This window comes from Oenanthe melanoleuca, chromosome 3, assembly GCF_029582105.1.
Source record: "Oenanthe melanoleuca isolate GR-GAL-2019-014 chromosome 3, OMel1.0, whole genome shotgun sequence".
NCBI classification, from domain to species: domain Eukaryota; kingdom Metazoa; phylum Chordata; class Aves; order Passeriformes; family Muscicapidae; genus Oenanthe; species Oenanthe melanoleuca.
This window is the reverse complement of record NC_079336.1, coordinates 88,872,485-88,895,114: the sequence shown is the minus strand read 5'-3', so window position 1 is coordinate 88,895,114 and position 22,630 is coordinate 88,872,485. Positions and strand designations below refer to the sequence as shown.

At 37.2% G+C, this 22,630-nt stretch overlaps 1 protein-coding gene across 5 annotated transcripts in view; it reads right to left on the bottom strand.

The window, feature by feature from the left end:
- CENPF (centromere protein F) overlaps positions 1-22,177 on the bottom strand; it is a 34,027-nt gene extending 11,850 nt beyond the window's left edge. For 2 of the 5 annotated variants that reach the window (XM_056488302.1, XM_056488306.1), the window contains exons 1-12: positions 21,939-22,150; positions 21,416-21,620; positions 19,916-20,112; positions 18,550-18,665; positions 17,449-17,540; positions 14,857-15,124; positions 13,137-13,339; positions 10,242-10,367; positions 8,435-8,563; positions 6,798-6,920; positions 4,243-4,378; positions 332-3,765 (exon numbers count right to left, since the gene is read on the bottom strand). In XM_056488302.1, coding sequence (XP_056344277.1) covers positions 332-3,765; positions 4,243-4,378; positions 6,798-6,920; positions 8,435-8,563; positions 10,242-10,367; positions 13,137-13,339; positions 14,857-15,124; positions 17,449-17,540; positions 18,550-18,665; positions 19,916-20,112; positions 21,416-21,577 — 4,986 coding nt within the window. In that variant the 5' untranslated portion in view covers positions 21,578-21,620; positions 21,939-22,150. Of the gene's footprint in view, positions 1-331; positions 3,766-4,242; positions 4,379-6,797; positions 6,921-8,434; positions 8,564-10,241; positions 10,368-13,136; positions 13,340-14,856; positions 15,125-17,448; positions 17,541-18,549; positions 18,666-19,915; positions 20,113-21,415; positions 21,621-21,872 lie in introns of all 5 variants that reach the window. The other 3 variants (XM_056488303.1, XM_056488304.1, XM_056488305.1) reach the window with 3 other exon arrangements.
- Between the last annotated feature and the right edge of the window lie 453 nt (positions 22,178-22,630).

Here is a 22,630-nt window from a genome sequence, read left to right as displayed (position 1 = left end):
CACTTACTTATACACATATCTTTGGCCAAAAGGTTTTACAGGTATTGTGGGAGAAATTGCAGATAAATTTGCTGAAAGACTATGTGCAAGAGATACCACATACTTCTGTATTTTGGGAAAATAGGTGTCTACATGACAAAGTGAACCATTATTAGTATTACTAAAGGGACAAAGATTACTGTTCGAGTATGGATTATTTTTCTTCTTTTTCCAAAACATAGTACTGCTTCTGTGGGGCACAATTTTAAATAGATTTTACTGCAAAAATTCTATTTTGGTGACCACAAATAAAAGGATTTACATAAAGCTTATTTGCATAACAATTACTTACATTTTCAATATCTGTGCACAGCAACGAATGAGAACTTAAATCAAGGACCTGTAGTTGGAATCTTGCTGCTTCCAGCTCCAAAGAGAGATTCTCAGTTTGTTTTCTTTCTGCTGCCAGTTTGCACTCCATCTCCATAGTCACGTTATTCAGCTTCTGCTGCCATTCTTCCTTTTCAGAAAGATTTTGCTGTTTGAGATGATCTATTTCTTTCCTTTCAGAAAGTATAACTTCTTTTAGCTCTTGTATTTCCTCATTTTTCATATTCTCTTGAACATGAAACTGATCTTCAAGCACCTTGATAGCCTTCTCATATGTCTGACAGAGCATCTGAAGTTCTTCAATTCTATTTTCAAGGTTAGATTTTCTTGGAGTAATACTCCTGAGCTCTCTAACAGAGTCCAAACTGTGATCATTATGACACTTTTCAACCAAAACTTCTGTTGCATCCTCTGAAATTACTTCTACAGAACTGTCTGTCTGATTAATTTCCTCTGTCCATTTGCAGGAGCCACTGTTATGAGAATCAGCCACCTTACTTACTTCTAACAAACAGGGATTTACAGAAAGGTCTGAGGAAGAATCCATGGCCTTAGTTTCATCTAATTTAGGCAGTGTATCATTGTGGCTGGATGACAGTGACACTTGCACAGAATCTACATGAGCACTGCTCTGACTTGCTGACAATGAAGAACTTTCTGCTTTCAGTATTTCAATACAAGACTGCAGCTCACATATCTTCGAGCTCATACTACAGTGCTGTTCATATAATTTTAGGTGCTCATTCTGGAAATTCAAAAGCTTCTCTCTTACCTCCGCAAAGTGTACCTTAACTTCTTTGCTGGACAATTTTAAATCTTCATAGTCAGAAGAACTGCAGTCTTTAAGTCTGAAGAACATTTCCTTATTATCAGAACTCATTCTCAGATCACTGTTATCACTTTGATCCATAAGTTCATCAGGAAGAACAGCTTTTAAATTGCTATCTGCATTCATTATATCATCTTGCTCTTCTTCCACTTTATTAATACCTATGGTACCATTGGTTTTTGCATCTTTGAATCCAGAGGCTAGTGCAGTGTTTTCATTCTGCAGCCTCTCACACATTTTCTCAAGCTCACTCAGCTGGTCTATTGTTACCTGCAAAGAGCATGCCAGCAACACTGATGAAGAACTTTCATCTATTCCTCTTTTGCCACAATCCTGGGAAATGTCACCGTAATTATACTCCAATGAGTGGCCATCTTCCTCTAACACTCTAAGAGGAGAATCAGCAGTCTTCAGTTCTTTAACAGACAGTAGCTCTTGCTGCAGTCTCTCTTTCTCTCTCAGGCTTTTCTCAAGTTCTTCCTCCATACGTTTTAAAGCAGCTTCCAGCTGCATCACTTCTAACCTGCAGTTCTCTAGAGAGAGTTCACTATCCTCAAAATCCATTTGAAGAAGCTCAAGTTTAACCTGGTATTTATTCAGCTCAATGTCCTTTTCTTCCATGGACTTTCTCAACTGTTCTGAACAGAGTCTCTGTTCACAATTAACATCATGCATTAGAGGTTCATTTTTTGTTAGTAGTTCTTTCCCCAGTTGGTCCTTTTCTTGAAATACAAGGCCACATTTCTCTTGCATTGTATTTTGTATTGTCCTGACATTTAACCTTTCCTGGCTTAAACAATCAAGCTCCACAGCGGACACATTTTGAGTGCTGGAAAATTCTGACTGCAGCTGCTGAAGTTCATGAACCAAATCCTTTTTTATTTCTTCTGAGGCTATTAGTTTATGCAAGATCTCTTTGTTCTCACTAAGTACCTGTTTCTCACGTTCTAATTTTGCTTTTTTTTCATCTAATTCAATTGTCTGCTCTCTCAAAATGTTCATAATTTTTCCATTTTCTTCTTCTACTGATTTATACTTTGCCTGCAAAACTTCAAGCTCTGTTTTGATTTCTTCAGTTCTTGATTCAATACGCTGTCTTTCCTCCTGATGTTTTCCAGACATTGCAGAAATTATTTCTTCTCTTTCCTTTAAGCTGTCATAAATATTTTTATTTGCCTCCAGTAAAGTTATTTGTTCTTGCTTTAAAGCACTGCTTAAATCTTTAAGGGCTGTATTTTCTTCAGTAAGTTCATCAATTTTTTTACTGTATGAGCAAATCATTGAAGACATGTCCTTCTTCTCTGAATCCCATGTTTCAGACATGAGCTTCAGCTGTTTTAGAGAATCCTCAAGCAATTTATTATTGATCTTTAAATCCTGAAGCTCAACTTGTTGGCTTTCCAATCTTTCATTCAGAGTCTGGAGCTGCATGTCCTTTTCCTCAAGAATAGATGAAGTTTTTTCAACTAATTCCTGACGTGCTGAAATATCAGCTTGCAAGTTACTGATGTGCTGCTTGGTTTCTGTCATGAAGCTGTTGTACATCTGTTCTACTGCAAATAGCCTTTGCTCTGTTTCACTCTTTATTTGCAGTAAGTCTTCATACTGCTGCTGCTGATCTGAATTGAGCTGCTTTTGAGCCACTAAAGAACTCTCAAGAAAAGAGATCTGCTCTTGTAAATTGGCCAGATCCTTAGTTCTTCCCACTTCTAGAGGAGGTCTTGCACATCCGTGATCCTCAGTGCTGGAGTTAGTTGCTGCAAATTGAATATTATCTAAAGGAGTCTTATGCTGTCTGCTTTGTAAATGAACTTCTCCCTCTGTCATTTCTGAAGTATCTTTTGCTTTAACAAGACAACAGATTTTTTCATATTCACCAAGCAGTTCATGATAGCACTGCTCCCTTTGCAGTCCTTCGCTTGCTGACAACTGTAATTTTTCTTCTACTTCAGCAACTTGGTTGGTGAGCTGTACTATTTTACAGGACATATTTTCCATCTCTTTGCAGTATTTTTTATCTGAACATTCTGCTTTCTGCTTAAGTTCATCAAAAGCTTTTTTTTGTTCTTCTAATTCTGCACTTTTACATTCCAACATATATTTAAGTTCTCTAATCTCTGTGGATTTCCTGTCACTTTCAGTTTGCATCATTCTAAGTTTCTCACTATGCTCATGATTTTTGCTTTGCTGACTTTGAAGAGAACTCTCCAAGTCATTAATATGAGCCAGCATCCCTTCCTTTTCAGACTTAAGTTTACTTATAAGATGATCAGTTTCATTTTTCCATTGAGAAAATACAGTAGCCTCTTTTTGCAATTCTTCACATTCTCTCTGCTTTAATCCAAGGAGTCTCTGCAAAGTTTCTGATTCTCCCTCCATCTTACTTATTTTACAATCTTGTTCTTTAATATGATTATCTTTCTCCTTGATGAGACCTCGGGTAGACTCTTGTTGCTTCTCCATGTCAGCTAAAGCTATTTTCAGGTTCTCCAGTGCAAGTGAGCTCTCTTGCCTTTTAAATTTCTCTTCCAGTAACTTCAGCTCCACTTCCTGAACAGCATTCTTACCTGTAGAAGAAAATGCCATCAAATCTTTGCCAGTCAATATTGGCAAGTCTACTGATAATTTTCTAGATGAGGTGTTACTATTTACTTTTACTACTTTCAATTCTCATTCTACTGCAAAGCATTACCCTTTTGTTTTATCACTGGATGAAGGATGTTTATATTACTTTAGGCTTTCAGGCACTACATACAGTCAGCTTTCCATAAAGGAACTGTAAAACAGAAGTTTTCTATTTAAAATAGATTCTATGAAAAACAAACTTGCTGATAAGTTCAATACACTTTGATTAATTTCAAAACAAAGTATCTTCAGGAACTGCACATGTTCACAGAAAAAAAACCTCCTTTTCATCAGCAACAAACTCAATGTTCTTAAAAAACATTAATCATATTCCCCAGCAGAAACTTTTTACTTAATTCACAATGAAACTTACAGGAAACATCCAGAAAGAGTTCTGTAAATTTAAAATCATAACTCACTTTTCATCTCTTCTGCAAAATTTTGGCTTTGCTTTAGAGATTGCTTGATCTTATTTAGTTCTTCTTCAAGCTGGTGGATCTCTTGGGATTTCTTTTCAAGTTGACAGTTGAGAAGATTTTTCTCCTGCCTCACTTCCTAAACCAAAACCAAATAAGGCCATATTTCATGTAAATTGATACGGAGATCAATGGACTTAGTTCATTTAAATCAAAGTAAAGATATTCCATTGGTCCTGTTAAGACTTTGGGCCTCTGTGCCTGGGGTCCTAAGCACAGCTTAGAAACATAAGCTGAATTTTTTGTTCTTAATGAACTGACAGCATCTGAGAGATGCTGCCAGTTGATGTAGTCAGTGTGCTCCTCGTTAGCATAGAACAAACAGCTTCATATTACTTCACAGTAAGAGATGGGACAGGACAGATTCTACAAAATCTGAGCTGATGAAGTCAGGCTACTTTCACAAAGCAGCTTGGTAAACAAATCCCTGCAATGGCATCAGAATTAACATGAAATGTGTAGATAAGATTTCACCTGTCATCTCATGTAGAGACAAGTTCTTTCCACTGTATATCAACATGGCAACACTGGTCAAATTTTATTTAGAAGTGCTTACACTTTCAGATGGTTGCTTTGCAATTAACAGCACTTTCTTTCCAATAAATTGACTGAAAAAAAAACACCAAACAAGCAAAAAAAACCACACTATCACCAGCACCAAAAAACACACAACTACATTGCACCCAGGAAACCAAATAAAAGTTCTTTAAAATAGATTCATCTGTGTTCTCCAAACTGCTCTGCTCAAGAGACGGCACAGAACTGACATGGCCCGAATGGAAACAGACTGTCAATTATTCTTGCATTTACTACTAGCAGGATGAGCATCAACTCACAAGAGCCAAGCTCAGGAAATGGCAAGATTTGAATGAAAAAAACTAAAAGCTTGCTGGCATGGCAGGGTTGTTTTTGCAACAACATAAATTACCCACAGAACATGATTAAAATTGTCACTGTAGCAAACAGTTGCCTTCCCTACCCACAGTTTAAATAAAAAAAAAGTCTTAATACATTTTCAAAGAAGTTCAAGCATGTAAATCCCTTGCATTCAAAGCTGCATGCACAGATGCAATATAAGTACATGAATTAAACTAAATCATTCATTAGAAAACCTAGGATGATCTGTGGAAAGAAAAACAAGTTTAAGGAATTAAAATGGCTAAAAGGTCCAATTCTTTTGATTTGGTGCAAGCATTCCCAATACTCATAGAATCATACACTGGGTTGGAAGTGACCTTAAAGGTCATCTAGTTCCAACCTCCCTGCCATGGGCAGGGACCTCTCCTAGACTGGGTATAGAATTTTTTCCTAGTGTCAAATCTAAATCTCCCGTCTGTCAGTTTGAAACCATTTCCCTTGTCCTGTCACTACATGCTTTTGTAAATTGTCTTTCTTGTAGGTTCCCTTCAGGGACTGGAAAGCCACAATTAGGTCAGCCCAAAGCCTTTTCTTCTCCAGACTGAAGAAGCCCAATTCTCTCAGCCTTTTCTTGTAGGAGAGGTGCTCCATCCCTCTGATCATCCCCTTGGTGGCCTCCTCTGAACTTGCTCAACACGTCAATGTATGAGAGAGCACCAGTAAGCTGGGCCAAAACCATGCAAAGTGCTGCTCTAACAACAGCCAGATTCCAATAGCTGGGAATGCTCTCAGACATTGTAATCTACCTGTAAGAAATGTACCTAAATATACTGCATACTAATACTAAACCCATACACATGTTTGTGGTGAACAAAATCCACTATTTTACTTAAGACTGTTGCAGAGAATTTTCATGGTAATTTTCCGGCAGAGGTTACACCAAGTTATTTTATCTCTGCTAATGACAACTGCAAAATGGGAGTGTTCAACAAAACCAAACTGTGACATGGATTAAATAGGTACATAGCTGTTTTTCCTATTTACTGCTGATTCTCCAAATAAAGGATAAAGTTTGCATTGAGAGGTCTCTAGTGGCAAAACTGTAACTGTAATTTCAAGTGTAGCTGATCTGGTTGCCATCAAAGCAAAACAATATAACTGAGAGAAGACAGGAGAGTCTAAAGTGAAAAGGGTTCTGCAGGTGTGAGCGTGGTAGTTTGGCAGCATACAGAAATTTCTCTGAATTTGCCTTCATTTGGGAGAAAGTTTTTCCAGCACAATATATTTATTGGACTGTCTTATTCTAAGAGAGATGCCTTTTTTTTTTTAGAGGATATAGTATTTGTACAAAATCACTGAGTTTAACAGTATGAATCAAAGCCCAAAACAACAGATCATCAGAATTACAGCAATGAAACCTAACCACCCACCTAACTGCAGAAACTGCACTAATTTCCACAGTGTTAGGGAAGGCCTCATTTTTTGTTACAACTAGGATGAGTTAAGATAGTCCACAAAAGTTTTCAAAGATTACTTACGGGAAAAAACAAAATTGTGAGCAAATGCTCTAGAGTATAAACTGTTTACAAATTGCAGATTTATGGTGTTAATTCTGCCAAATACTTCTCAGCATTGCTCACCTGAAAGCTTCTTGTCAGATCAGCTTCCTTAGCCTGGGCTGCTGATAGAGCCTGCTCTGCTCTGCACAGCCTCTGGGTGAGATCACTGGTGTCATGTTCCAAGCGCTGTTTTGCTGCCATTACCTGGAAAACCAACATTGTAATCACAGGCACAACTGCATTCTTTAAACTCCTTTTCTTGAGCTCAACATTCTGTTACTAAATGAAATTACATTATTTTAGCCCACCATGAACCCAAGGGTTGCTTTACTGCTGGTTTAGAGGAAAGTTGCATATTGCCTTTCCTTTGCTTCTGACCAAAACAATGGGATGTCTCTGAAACACACACATTTCTAGACTGTCTAAAGTAAGATTAATTCATCCAACTTGCAGCTACATCACCGCAATGATAACTGTAGGAGAGAAATTAAATTGGAATACAATTGCCTTTTTTTTTGGCTAAGCTGTGTGAGTCAAAACTAGGATCATAACTGCAATTACTGCTCTGTTGACAGATTTTTATAAAAATGAACATTTTAACTCTTTCCAAACAGTCCTAAAACACTCCAGACTAAAAAGAAAGGAAATTATACTAGTGGGTACAAAAAAGTCTATTAAAGGTGATCAAGTAATAAATTTTCTTTGAGAAGGAAGTAAAAGGCACTTATTGTCCTCTCAAATCAATTTTTAGGTAAGTATATACAAAAGAATACACATACAATAAAGAAGCATCCAATAAAAAAACTTTTGACTGAATGTAGTCCCACAGCTATATTTATAAAAAAAACAAGCCTGCAAGAAAGCTGTTGGCAGTTTCAGAAATGATGTTTCAGTTTAGGCTGCCTGCAAATGAGGCTTCTCAACATAACTTTCAAGAACTTTGGTCCTTTTTAGAAAATCTGTTAGCTCTGCTGCTTGAGAAATGCTCTCAAGAATTTTTGGAGGCTTTTAAACATTCCTCTTTTCTGGTCACCCACTTCTGAGGCTTGTGCTGCTTTCTAACCTACTTTAAGTTGGGAGTTTGTGACAACTGATATGTTTTAATAGCTAGCTGCTGCCAAAGTTGTGGAAGAGCTCCTTCATACTGACCTTCTTCCTTACACATGCCATGACACTCATCTGATTTTGTGGAGAATCAGTTCAGGGAATTAAACTGATAGCAAACACTTGGTTCTGTATATACATATGCTAATTTAAATGTAATATTTTCTTCGCTCTTTTATCTCATTTATCAGCTCTCTCCAGGATCACATGGCCAGGGTATAAGAAAATAGGACTGTTTTTCCTGTTGGTCAGTAGCTCTGTCAAACTACACCTCTGCATGGTTTTTTTTGGTTTTTTTTTGTTTTTTTGGTTTTTTTTGTTTGTTTGTTTTTGTTTTTTTTTTACATAAAGTGTCTTGGGATCAGCTTTAGCTGCTCCTTTCTCAGATTTATTTTACCTGCACTGTCTGCATTTACATCTCCTTCCCTGTGAGGAGGGAACTAGCCACAAACTTTTAAAAGCCTATAATTCACATTAAAATACATAGTATTTTGGCAAGAAATACCTAATGGTAAATACAAAACATCAAATACATACTATAAAAACATTAATACAAGATGCTACATTATTTTTTTTGCTTTATGTAGAGAATTTTAATTCTAAAAAAAGCCTACTTTATCAAATTCTGCCTGCAGAACGTTGAAGTCACTTTTTGCTTGCTGTAGCTCCTGATTCAGTTTGCTTCTTATCTGGTTGCACTGCTGATCCAGTGTTTGCAAGGAACGCTGCTGACAAGAGAGCTCCTAGAAAACAGTGGCAGAGAAGCAAAGAAATAAACACATGATCACAGCAAGTCTCTATTTCTGTTTCTGCAGAAATAAATGTTTTTTTTATTGAGCAGGTACTGCCTGGTCAGGGACACTTGTCTTATACAAGAAAAAAAAATTTAAACCCAGCTTTGATTCATGAGGGAAATGCCACATAGGCAGGAAAGACATTAACCCAATTTATGTCATCTGCTTAAGAACTTAATTACTGTAACATTCCTGTTGCAGAAAGGAAAAAAATGAAACTAACACTAATGAAAGCAACAGTGTTAAAATTTTTCCAACTAAAGGTAAATTTCACATAAGAATTACATTAGAGTACAAGTAGGCAGGTTCATCTCTGCCATTACTTACTTACTGTACTATAAGGTTGGTTTTTTCCCCAAAATACTGCACAAATTTTGTTGCAAGACAATGTCATACAGAGCCTTTAAACAGGACTTGACAGACTAATATTATAAATAAACTAACATTAAACAAACATTTCAAGAACTTGTAACAGCTCATAGATTCTAACCACTGCAGGAAAAGACAGTTCTCAATTAATGGCCTTGCTGAACAACTTAGAATGGCAGTACGTGGGCTTACAGGTTAATCTGAGGGCTTTTTTAACTAACTGACAAAAGGAAAAACCAGAACAGAAGGTTCATAGGCCTTCAATCCATCTTTTGATTAATACAGTGATGCTACAACTATTCAAATACAAAGATCAGTTGATCCAATTTACCAATTCTAGACAAGATTCAGAATCAATTTGAGATCCTGAGGTAGCATCTGGATTGACAGACTTTGTAAAAATCACTTTTTCACTCAAGAGTGCTGGTAGCAGCATTGTTTATTGGCTACCCCACCAGAACTCCACTGTCAATTATTTTATCTATCTGGACATACCTTAGAGAAAAGGTTTCAGGTTAAACATTTAACACAACAAGCAGCCTTCCTCAGGGCAATCCCCTTATATTCAATCCATAAAGCAAAGTTAAAGTGCCCATCTGAAATAGCACTATCACTTCTGAATCTGTGTCTTAGATTTCCTAATGTAGATCACATTATTAAGCTTAAAAAGAAAAATACAAAGAGTTTAGCCCTAATCTAAATCAGTGTTAATGCTGTTAATACTAAATATAACTTTATTCCAGAAAAAATCCTGGGATAGTGCTACACTTTTTCCCTCTGCAAGAGCTGGCATAAAGGAAATTAAAGACATTCATGCTAATTGGCTATATTAACATCTGCTGAGCATGAGCCAAAATTAGAATAATAGAGATGCAATCCTAAAGAAATTATTTTCTTCTGTGTGAAATGCATGCAAAATTAACTCAAATTCCACAGAAATAATTGAGTTGGTTACCAAGTTCAAGCTCACATATACGTAATTTTATGAAACAAATCCATGAGAAACTAGCCTCCATTTATCTCATTCCATCTCTCAAACACATTCTCTATTGTCTGGTGAATACCAACCCAATCCTGCACCTCTCCAATAGCCTTTCCCCACTATTGCAATGTTTGTTTTCCATTTTTTCAATTTTCTTTGCAACTTCTCCCTCTCTGTCAAATGTGATTGCAACTAACAGAAAATCAGATACACGGCATCAGCCAATTGATTTCATCTCCTCAGAGAGTCAAAGTCAACAAGTTCTCCTTGCCTTACCTGTTGGTATTCCTTTTCCTTTGCCTTTATTTTCTGTTCTAAAGACTGACGAGCGCTCTCAGCATTCTGTCTTTGGCAATTCAGTTCTTCTGATAATCGCTTCACCTTTTGCTCCAACATCTGGACCTATAATAATTTAGTTATCAATCACAAGTGTTAAAGGTGCAAGCAATGTTTCATTTAAATATATAAGCCTTCACTTAAAAAAAGACACTGCTGTCAGCTACTACAATTGTTCTAGCATTCATATAGCCACAGTAACTGTAGCTGGTACCATGGAAATTCTTAGCAATCCAAAGTACAAAACTCATTCATTCTTCCTTATGTTAGTGAGAAAACATGTGTGTATATATAAAAAGAGTATATGTACTTCTACATATATGTATAAGGTGTGTACATGTGTATATATATGAGTGTATATGCACACAATAATGGAAACATCTTTAGATTATATATAAGATATATATAAAGATATGTTAATAAAATATATAAGATTTATATATTTAGATCAGCAATCTGCAGAAAGATGCTACATTTGGCACTAAGAATAGATTGTATTTTCAGTACCTCAGGTTGCTACCAACTAAAGAATGACTGCTAACTGCTAAGCAACTACATGTTTAGACTGAAAATAAATGGATATTCCACCAAATTTCAGAGTGATCCAGCAAGTTGATTTGGACAGAAAAAAAGAAACAACTATCTTAGTATATTATAACAGAGTATTTTTTACAACTTTAAGCTTGAACTAAACAACTTTTAATTAAACAACAACTTTTTAAACTTTAATTAAAAAAAAAAAAAAAAAAATCAGCAGGCTATGTCTAGGTTCACCTCCACATCAACTGAGTTAAATAAGTTAATTATGTCAATATTATGTCACCCAAGAGAGTGAAGCATTGTTCACCTAACTTCCTGAACAAAAAAATGTAAATTTTATTCCAGACCAAATCTATTAACGCAGAATATGTACTTTTTTGGTCCCCAGAGAGCAAGAAAAATGGCAATGGGTGAATGGGACTCTCTTGAGCAACAAGAGCTGTTTATTGAGTTAATGAAACAGTAGAAGTAAGAGAATAAGAAGCAAGAAGTTGTGTTGGGATGTCAGGTTATTAGGCAGAGACTGCAGGGATTGTGAACTCCTGCAAGATCACATGGAAATGCGATTGCAGAAAGGCTGCAGATCTCACAAGGAGTGAAAATACTTGATAACACAACAGAGGTGCTGTGTTTGAGGTCTGAATAGTACCAGTGACAGAAGAGTGCACAAGGGGGGTTGCCAGGATTAAATCCAGGCTACAAGGCATGAACTAAAATCTCATTGCTGTTCTACTTTCAAAGTCCAGGGTGGGCAGGCAGAGATCCAATTCCAGTGTAAGAAAGAAGAAACAGAACAGAAAGGAGTCACCTTCAGATGGCAGGACCAAAGGAACTTTCTGGGGCAAGATGCACTGCACCTTAAGGGTGGGCTGCACCTCAGTTCCAATGGTGCCAAGTTCCACTTCTCCTTGTCCTTTCCCAGGGATGTTTCTAGATACACAACCTTGCCCCTTCCCTTGGGCTGCTTTTAATCCCCTTCAATTCCTCAGTAAAACAATTCTGCACTCTTAAACCCAGAGAAAATTAACAAGGGAAAAATCAAATACATAATCAAATACAAATACACCCTAATCGTGTACGAAGTCGAATAGTCATTTTTTTAATCAAATAAATGAAATTAAGCTATTTTCAGAGAAATTATGCTGTCAGACTGAATCAGCTGTGTCTTCCCACAAACTCACCATGATAAGAGTGCCTTTATGAAGTCAAGGGACTATGTCAGGTGTTTGGTTTTCCCTTATCCAGCTAAGACTTCCCCCAGACTAGTTCCTAGTTTCAGACTCAGAATTATCAATGGGCAAATGTTGCTGTCTCTCTGAGAAGGAAGTGATCAAGTTTTACATGCAAACATAAGGCTTACTTTTTAAGGGCCAATACAGAAGTTGTGGGAAATATTAGCTCACTAATATACTTAAGCAGCATGCAGAAACTTGCTGACAAACATGGATAAGTAATCTACCCAGAGAAGATAAACATGAACATCTTTTTCCCTATGCTGTAGATGAATCAAACTAGTAGAGAAAAAAAGTTAAAGGATAGATGAAATTATGAACATTGAAGGAATTATGACATCTGTGCTCTCATTTCAAATTTGCTAAATGTTGTGAAAAGGAACTTTAGTAAGGTAATGCATCTTGATTAATCAAGGAAAATACTTGTTACCTTCTTCAGTTTTAATTACTTTAAGCACCAGCAGATTTTTATGTATTTACATACACTCTGTAAATTCTTGACTAAGCAAGTTGTACTATTCTGTTGATTTTTACTATGAATTCAAACTCCTTAGGATTAGGCTGTGAAATTCCATTTAGAAAATGCATATATTCTTAATCTTGCATTACAGTTTTACCTAGACTTTATTTGAAACAAGCAACTTACAGTATAAGGGCTAGGCCCCTACAACATCCTGTAGGATAAACAACAAATTCTGATTTCCAGCCAAAGACACAACAGTCTTTTTCAGGTCAGAACTTGCCACCAGATGTCATTGTTGCTCTATGAAACTTGATCAGTAAATATTTTTTCAGAATTTAAGTCGCTCTTACCCGAGTAAGAAAATTATTTCTTTAGGTGGTGTAAGAACCTTTCAGAAAACGGGCTACTGCTTACATGTATTAATGTCTTTACATATAAGGCATATCAAACTAACACATACTTCTCAAAACTTGATCCTCAGTAAACTGTCAGGAAACTTAGTCTGAGAACCTTGGTTCTTACTAAATGGCTGAAAACTGACACATAGAAATACTGGCAATGAATCGTAAGGACAGTTAGATGTGTGAGGCAACATTTTACCTGTGTAGTAGCTTGATCAACTTGTGTACTCGTTTGAGTCAGTTTATCTCTGGTTTTGTTCAGAATTTTATCCTTCTCAGTTAATTCCAACTTCAGTCTGTCCAGCTCCAGTTCAGTCTCTTGATGCTTATTCATATGGGACCTCTTCAGTTTTTCTTGAGCTTGCAATTGCTGCTCTAGGTCTTTAATAATGGCATTTAGCTCTGAATTTAAAAAACAGTAAAGATTAAGGATACTTTCTGCTTTGGAAGGTACCTCCTCTAAGTATTTAAAATGTTTGATAACAACCCCATTTCCTCATACAGGCAGATACCCTGTAAAATTTTCAGCAAGTTAAAACAAGTTTCAACTGTCTTCTACTATGACATCAATGACAAAAACTGTCAAGACTGAAAGACAGTTGAGTCTAAATCAATAATTCCTACCTCATGAGAAAGAACACAGAAACATGAGAGCTCAAGAACAAGTGCTGCAAAAGCAAAGACAATTTGTTCCTCTGCTGGTTTATTTTTGTTTGGTTTTGTTACTGTTTTTAAACATGCAGAAATATGTCACTTGAAATATCTTTTTTTTGTTTTTTCCTTTTATAAGTATATCCACTACAAGCATTTGCTTGGGGCAACTGCACTTCCAAAAGATTTTTCAACTATCTGGTAATTGTAAATGTCCCATTTCATATTTTAATCTTTTTCCTGTCTCAAAACTGCATGCAGACAAAACTAAACCAAGTACTATTCTCACAGTATACATCAGTAAAAGTTTATCTTCCAAAAACCACAACAGAGTAGAAACACAATTCTCAGCAGAAAACATAAGTCAGCTAGAGGAAGCATTACTCAGAATTACTGTTATCCAGTTTTGTTAGGTTTTTTGGGTTTGTTTTGTTTTCTTTTTCATTGTTGTTGTTTTGGATCCTTTTTTTTTTTTTTTTTTTTGTTAAAAGAAATCCTGTCTTCCTGATTCTGAATTGGTATGGCTTCCAAGTTGAAAAAGCCACCAAAACTGAATATGTGGGGTATTTGAATTACGAGTTTGGAAGGTAAAACAGTGGAAAAGCTGTCCAAAGAGTACAAATAGTTGGCTCAGGTGAATGCTCAACAAATCCACAACAGACCAACTACCTCCTCTCTTACTATCAGGAATTATTATTTCTTCATGTCAGTATGTGCAATACAAGATCATATCTTGGGTTTTGATTGCACTTTTTGCAACATGCTTCGTTTTGTGCTTCCAATAGCATCCATCATGGACCAAATCAGTTATGCACTAAGCATGTTCAATCATCAAATTTTTAAGAGAGTTATTGCTCAGTCAAAAGTATCAATAGTATAGAAAAACAAAGAAACAATAAAATTGAATTTAACAGTGACATGCAATGAAGTCCTGAAGAGTGTTTTTAGCTGTTTTAAGATTGCTCCATGAACAATGGGATTAATGGAAAAAAGCATTTTTCCTTTTAGATTACGTTCCCTATTCAGCCCAAAAATACAAACTGTTCCCTTCTACTTCTCATACCTCTTCTATAAAAGATATCACAGCTTGTAGGTCATCTCTGTGTATGGCTGATCACTGAAAATACACCAGCAGCCAACAGGGCCAGCTGCCAGAGCAACAAATATCTCTTTTCTTTGCTGAAGTACTAATTTCAATAGCCTACATATCAGCAGTCATAAAACCATACAGGAAACTGCCTCTGGATCTAAAGAAGTGCATCAGATACCTTGGTTCTGTGCTCTTAGCTGGATCATGAGGGAAGAATTCGAGTTCTCAGCAAAGCTGTTGTCAAACTCATTCTTCTCTGATAGAATACTTGAATTTGTTTCTTTATCCCACGGAAAGGAGGATGCTGCAGAACTTCCCCTTGCAGGTGTTTCTTGGTTTCTAGCTGGTGTCTTTTCCTGTTGCCATGAAAACACAGATGAGGAAGCCTGATTCCGAGCAATCTCCCTGTGACTCAAAGAGCTTTGAGGATGAGGCTGATTCATTTTCTGTGTCCAAAAAAAGAAAAGGAAATACCATTAAACAGCTCCTTATCCAACATATAACAAAATAACTAAATTAACATTAGTAGCTAATAGGTCATCATCATTCCACACTGTTATAACATCACAGCACCTACCAGTGCAAAGTCCTGATACATGGTTTTTTTATGCTACATAAATTAAATAACTTTAGCCCAAGTATCCAAACATAGCTGATACTTACCAATACAAACTAGGATATCAGAAAAAGTATTTACAAGTAACATACATAAATTTTTGTCTTTTTCAAGAGAGATCCCATCATTTAACTCCTACATTTTTTAAAATCAAAGCCTACGTTTTTGCAGGCAAGTGAAGACTAAGTTGCCAGAAAAAAAAATAGAAGTCTAGACTAACATATCTGATATTTGACTAACATTTAGTTCTACTGGAGAACCACAGATAAATTCAAAATATATTTAATTATTTAAACTTATAAACAGAGTAATCCAAAATTGCTATAATAAAATCTGCCAGGTACAAGCTTCCAATATTTTCCCATTAAAAAATTAAACAGAGCAAAAGAATTACACTTTTTTTTCCCTCTACCTAAGTGAAAAACCCCAAACAAACAAAACCTCAAACAGTAAAGACCCTATTGTTTTTTTAACTGGATTTTGAAATGCAATTCATTTGAATTACTTTTTCTTAAACTAAATCCCTAAACCATGTAATACCCAGTGTGACTTCTCAGTCACTCCAGAGACTATGCTGTTATCTAGGAACAGCTGCACCAAGACTACGAAGAGCAAGATAGAGAAATCTATATTGCATTGGACACAGCATTCTGGATAATCCTCTAAAATAACTTGTTAACAAAGAGGAAAAGAAAACTAACCATGCATGCAGTAATCACTTCCCCAATATGCCATTTAAATTCACAGTTTCTGAGACATAAGTTTGAATCCAGAACCAGCCACAATGACAACCAAATGCTTCCTGGAATCACAGACTAGGAGCCCAAATGTATCAGGCATTCCTTTTTCAAATTATGTTTTCCTGATGTATTACTTCACTATTTATTTTTTTAAGCTGAATTTTACTCACCATCTTAATTACTGCAAATGTTATAAATACTGTGTGGTCTTAAACCATATTACTTAAGCCTTTATCAGGAATCTAATCAATCTGCTGAATTTCACAATTCTCTTTACCAGGCCTTCTCAGGCTCCTCTGAAAAGGAGGAGCCATTTCCCAATAAAAACAGACCATTTTTGCCACTCTGCACTCAATCTTTTCCTTTATATTTGCAAGAACTCCCCTCATCAATTTTTTTCCCTTTCATCAGTGTATATCCAACAACATTACACTGAGTCACACTTCCACATTTTCTGATTTGCTCTTAAAAGAAAAATCCCAAAAGGTCTGAAAATATGAGGCATGTTTTGCCTTTATCAGTATGTGGTTGACCTTTTCTTCATAAGCCCACACATGCTTCAACAAACATATGTCATGTTTCTAACAATTTGCCCAGGACAAAAATTTGGCCTGACAAAACTGTATTTCCAGGAAGCAGCACTGTGTTTTTTCTAGTGTCATCATCCTTGTCCCCTTCCAGTGTCAAGAGAAGAATGAGGCAACATTGCACATCACAGTGATTCAACAGTCCCTATTAACAGTGCCCTATCAACTAATGAGAAAATATTCTCTGTATCTGATAAAATGAATAGTAGTAAAAAAAATCACCAATCTAATTTAAGGCTACTTCTGACTTTCCACTACAAGGCTGTGCCATAGATTCAACTCCAATGAATAAGGTTCTGATACAGAAAAGTTTTTAAACTTTTAGTAAGTACCAAAGATAAAATTATTTCACATTTTCTTTAAGCAATGGCTTTTTCCTTGAGGGCTTTCACATCTTATCTTGTTCTCAGAGATTAGCTAATACTGTTTCTCCTTCGTGTATGTTTGAAAGATTTATGGGTTTCTATTTTCTAGGTGTGAATTATTTCTCACAATCTTTTTCAAGGCTATTTTATTATTCTATGGTATTTAACTTGGCATAACTGACACTGTCTTATCTTGTCCTTGCTTCCAGGAGACTTCCAGTTTCTGAAGGATGTGTTCTCATTTTTAATGACCTTCTTTCCTCTGCTATTCAAAGAGGATGGCTTTTCTGAATTCTCCAAAAGTACTTCTGAATGGCAGCACACAAAGATTAATGCTCTTTTTTCTTTGGAAATTATATTTTATATGATGTAGAACATTTTTCACTAGTTTTCCATTTCATTTTTCAAGTTCACTGAGTGGTTACTTTCTTAGATATCACACAGTTCCTAAGAGATACTTACCTTAAGCTGGATGGTTCTCAGTTGTAATTCTAGCTCTTTATTTTCTTGTACTTTTTTCTTGTATTTTTCTTCTAGTTCTTCAAACTTAGCATCTACAAAGACATGATGAATAGTCTTCTGCCTTAGTCCAACCAGTTTTTCACCCAATCAAGCCATGTTTCCTTACCCCTTTGGGAACCTTCTAACTTGAAATATTCTAGGATTCAATGATCTTAATGAATCTAAGACTCCAGCTTCCAAAGGAAAATATCTCCCCAGGAATACAATTTTAAATAAAGTTAGGTAAATCATTTTAATCTTATCCGCATTTCAGGAGTGCCATGCTTAATGGAATGCTTGACATTGCCACTTACTGCACCCTTTTTCAGGTATGCGTAAAGAAAGTAAAAGGAGCAAGAGTATAAGAGATTATCTCAGATTTCCCACTGGAGTAAGATTGAGATGCCAAACTCACAGAACATTTGTTCATAGCATTGAAAGAAGTAAATAACATGTATAATATTGAATACATCAAAGCTTTTCAGCATAAAGAAAGTCTGGCTACAGAATTCTCCACTTAAGGAAACTTCCTTTCATTTTTCCAGTTCATTCAAATATTTTAAATATTTTTGATGTCCCTAATTTGAAGCTAGAAGTGATGTTTTGAAATGGTTACAGAGCATTAATTGTGTAGATTACCATGCACAGTAACAGCCTAAGCAAAAAAATAATTTTCCAAAGAAATAACACATTTAATTGTTGACTGCATTTTAGTTAAAGTAACTGTGGTACAGGGAAAAAGAAATTTGCTCCCCATGACATGAAGAGCTGACACCAGGAACAGGCATTCAAAAGATTGCTGCAGTCTATAGAAGGATATCTTATTACTATTCCATGTTCCTCAATGTAGCATTGAAAAAATGCAATATTTAATCTGCACTAATAATTTTTAAAAGTAAATTTTTAAACCTAAACCTAGGGTGCTACAAATTAGATACTGTCATAATAACTTTCATAAGGGAGACTAAGCAACTCAGTACAAGTGTAGTGTTTAAAATACTCAGCTTTCTGAGAAAACTGACAGTCAGCTATCTGTGCTGGATGAAGAAAAGTATAATTTACCATTATTACTTTGAACTGGTGTTAAAGGAGCAGTAAAACTTTTCTGTGGAGTGCCACTGAATGATACATCTCCTGCAGTCAATGTCTGCTGACTTCTCTCAAGCTCACATTTGCATCTGTTCAGGAAAGAAGCAGCAGCATAAATTAATAATGGAAACTAAAAAGTTTATCAGCTATTTTTAAGAGCCTAACATATACTAATAAATTATATGAGTCAAAGAACTTAAAGATCAAGTCAAGACACCTCCACTGAAAAATTCTAGGTGGTACAACACAAAAATATGAATATATTTTGAGTTCCAACATATTTAATCAAGTACATAGGAGTCAAAGCTAAAACGCAAAATCAAACCTCAAGCAGATGAAAGTCTGCTAGAACTGTTTGAGGTCTCACTGTATGAAGCTGTAGTTCAGCTAAACATACCCAAACCACTGTAAGCACTGAGAATATCAAACTCTTACTCTTCAGGAAGCATCTTTACAGCAGGAAACACAACTTTTAATTGCTATGTTCTGATACCGCACACTTTCAGAAAACTATGCATACTTCTTGAAATGCAAGGGAATACTCTCCACTCAATAGTGAATTTTTCATGTGTTCCATTAACACCACAGCAGACAACCCATTAGAGTGACTTTTGTGGGCTTGAAGAGTTACAAGGGCATCCAATTAAACCATATAACCACACTGTATAACCATGGTAAGATACTGGTTCCAGGCTGTAGGCTATTGCATCAGTGACCCCACATTTGCCTTTTTTATTTTCCCCTTCTTTTACAGCATAACACCAAAAACTCCTCTCCCACAGGACCCTCAGTTGGGATTAAGTGGCAAATGACCATGTACCAAACAAAATGCAGACAAATACAAAATCAGAAATTATTGCCAAGAATGAGGTACATGCAGCAACTGATATTTTGTTATGAACGGTTATGTAAAATAATATAAGGGGAAGCAAGAACTCAGCAAACCAGACTTTGGGAATAGATAAATGGAACACATATCATCAGCTCGCAACCTCTTTGTCCCAACACTTGACAGCAGATACAGAGAACATTAGTGAGGTTCTATCAACCCTGTGGAATCTCCACAGAATCTCAGATTCCTCACTGGTGGATCTTAGCAACTCCTTGCATAAAGCTGGTGTTTCTATATACCATAAATTGTGTTGTATTATTTCTCACAGCAGGCAAACACCTCAACTCTCTTAAGTTTTCACAAAAATCAAAGAGAAAAAAATAAAAATTAAAAGAGCAACATAGCTTTCTGTTTATTTGCTTCTATAAGGATATATATAAGGCATGAGCAAAAAAAAAGACAAAATAACCATTCTAAACATGTTAGAGACATACAGCAAGTCCTCACCTTTTCAGTTCTTGTTCTAGTCTTTCAATGTCCTTCCTGCAGGAATTCAGCTGACCTGACTGAATGTTGACCTGAGATTCTTTTACTTGAAGATCATGTGAAATTTTCTGCTTTGCTTTCTCAAGATTATCACACAATTCCATCAAGCTCTGGTTTTCTCTTTTCAGTATTGCAGATTCATTTTTTTCAGTTTCAACCTAGTTGGAACACAGAGACATTTTTGAAATTATCAACTCCTCTCTACATTTTGGTACTCTTATTATTTTAGTAACACAAAGCTTACATACTGTTATTTTCTTCCTAACACTTCAAAATCCTGACAGCTTTAAAAACCTCAGGTGTACATATTGTTTAAATATTCTTGGATGTGAAAAAACCCACATTTCCTAAAACTCAACTCAGTGACATTAACAGTTTATATTTATTGATGAGATATGAGCTCTTCAAAAAACTAATCAATTCCTAAATACTAATAATCATCATTAGTCCACATTCTTCAATGATCATCTCATTTCCCTTTCTGGCCTATCTTTAGCAGCCAGAAGACTTTGGCTCACTTCACAAAGTATGCACAATAATTATCAGAGGTCACAGCCTTGAAGATGAGTCTGGCAGGAAAGATGCCTTTCTCCTCCCCAGAGGACCATCCAAGGGGCATCATCTTTGGCACAGTGTTGTTCTTTCAACTGAAAATTGTACTACCTGCTGCTTCTGAGAGTTTTAAAGCATCCTTTCTTTTTGTTTGGGGAGCATAGCTGTTCCTTGGAAAGGTTGAAACAATTTCCTGGAAACTCACGAGAAAGAACTCAAAGAAAACTGCTAGCCTTAAGATTTTCTAGAAAGTTGTAACAATCTAAAGGAAATAGCAGGCAATCTTTGTAAATTGTCTCTGAGCTGTAGTCAAATACTACAAAATACAATTGAACCAAACAGGTCATTGCTGACCTGAAACATGGCAGAACCCTAACCAATTAGGGTTCTAACCTCTGGTTAGAGGGCTGACAGGGTAGAGTTAGATGAGATGTAAAATTACAGCCCTAAAACCAAAAAGAACACCAAATCCTAAACCCCCAGTCACTACAAGGAAAAAACTAAGGAGTAACATGAACTAAAATTATAGTTATCTGTAGGAAGGGTGAAATAGGAAGAGGCTGACAACTGTGCAGCTCTGGTATATAAAAGAGGCCCAGTCGTTATCACAGATTTTAACAGGTATAACAATAAAATGTTCACTTTCCTAATCATAAGGAGCTGTAGAAAAACCTCAAAGTACATGCCAAACAGATAGGAAGCAGGAATTACATTAACAACCAAAATGAACTAAACAGAGGGAAGAACATGATGAGTATTAAGTAAGGTGAAGATAAACATTTTATAATTCTGTGCCACCTTTCCTTTCAGTCAGGGAGAAGAAGCAAAACACTAATCCATTACTCAACAACCCCCAGAAAATAAACTATTATAACAGTGTTTGGCATGGAGAATGGCATTTTGGGTTACCTTCTGCTTCTGTTTCTGCAAAGCTGCCTCCAAAGTCTCTAGCTGGTATTGCCTTTGCTGACGCTCCTTTTTAAGCTTATCCACTTGACTTTCCAGCTCATGGATCTTCTGCAGGACCCTGGGGGAGAGGCCCTCCTTCCATTCCTCCACAGCCCAGCTCATACTGGCAGGATTCTCGTTTCACATAAAATGGAAAGTATTATGCCTGAAACACAAAGACAGCGACCATGAGACCTTCCAAGAGGTTAAGTAAGAGTCCCTTTTAAAGGAATTGCATTTCTTGGGCTTAGCAGCAATTAGAATACGGCATTCCTGATCTAAACACACCCCTTAAAAATATTCGGTCCTATTTTGACACACTTCTGTGCAGTTAAGAGCAGATCATAAAATCTCGCTCTAATGAATCTCCTGGCAACAACAGGATTTATACTTTTCGGGCTGCGCTTGACAGCTCTACCTCAGGTGGCGTCTCCTTGAGAAAACACACGGCTCCGTACGAGGCGTCAGCGGCTTCTTCATTTACCTTTCAAAGCAGCGCGGCTGAGCTCAGGACATCTCAGAGTGACTAAAACCAGAGATGCGGAGAGAGCCCTCACGGGACAGGGGGCTGCCTCCCACCGTCAGCCCCGCGCCCGACTGTTCACTCACTGTTATGCGCCCACCGGAGCCCCGCGACCGCTGCCGACACTCCCGGCGCCCTCAGCCCCTCACGCCCGGCCGCGCTCCCGCCGCGACTCAAAGCCGGCGCCGCCGCCCCGCGGCCGTTTGTGCCCGCCCCTCATGCCGCGGCCCCGCGCGCTGATTGGCCCGGGCACCACGCCGCTCGCCACGCGGCCGCGGCCCCGCCGCCAATGGGAGCGCAGCGCGGCGCCGGCCGCCCTCCGGAGTGGCTGGTTCGGAAGCGTTCAAACTCCATTGGAGGCGGCGGCGCAGGCGCGGGGCGGCCCCGAGGCCTTTGCCCTGAGCTGGGCGGGGCGAGCGGCGGGGCGGGAAGGGCGTGAGAGTGAGGCTGGGAAAGGGGTGGGCGTGAGGGCAGCGGGTTGTGGGCTGTAGTGGCGGTGTTACATCTTTATCCAAACCCTCTTCCCGACCCCAAAGAGAACCTGAGTTTTGATTAAGTGAACGACAACACGCTCTCCCCGCTCACCGGGAAATTCTGACGGAATGATCCCGAAGCGCTTTCATATTCAGTTCTACTCCTGGGGCTTTGGGTTC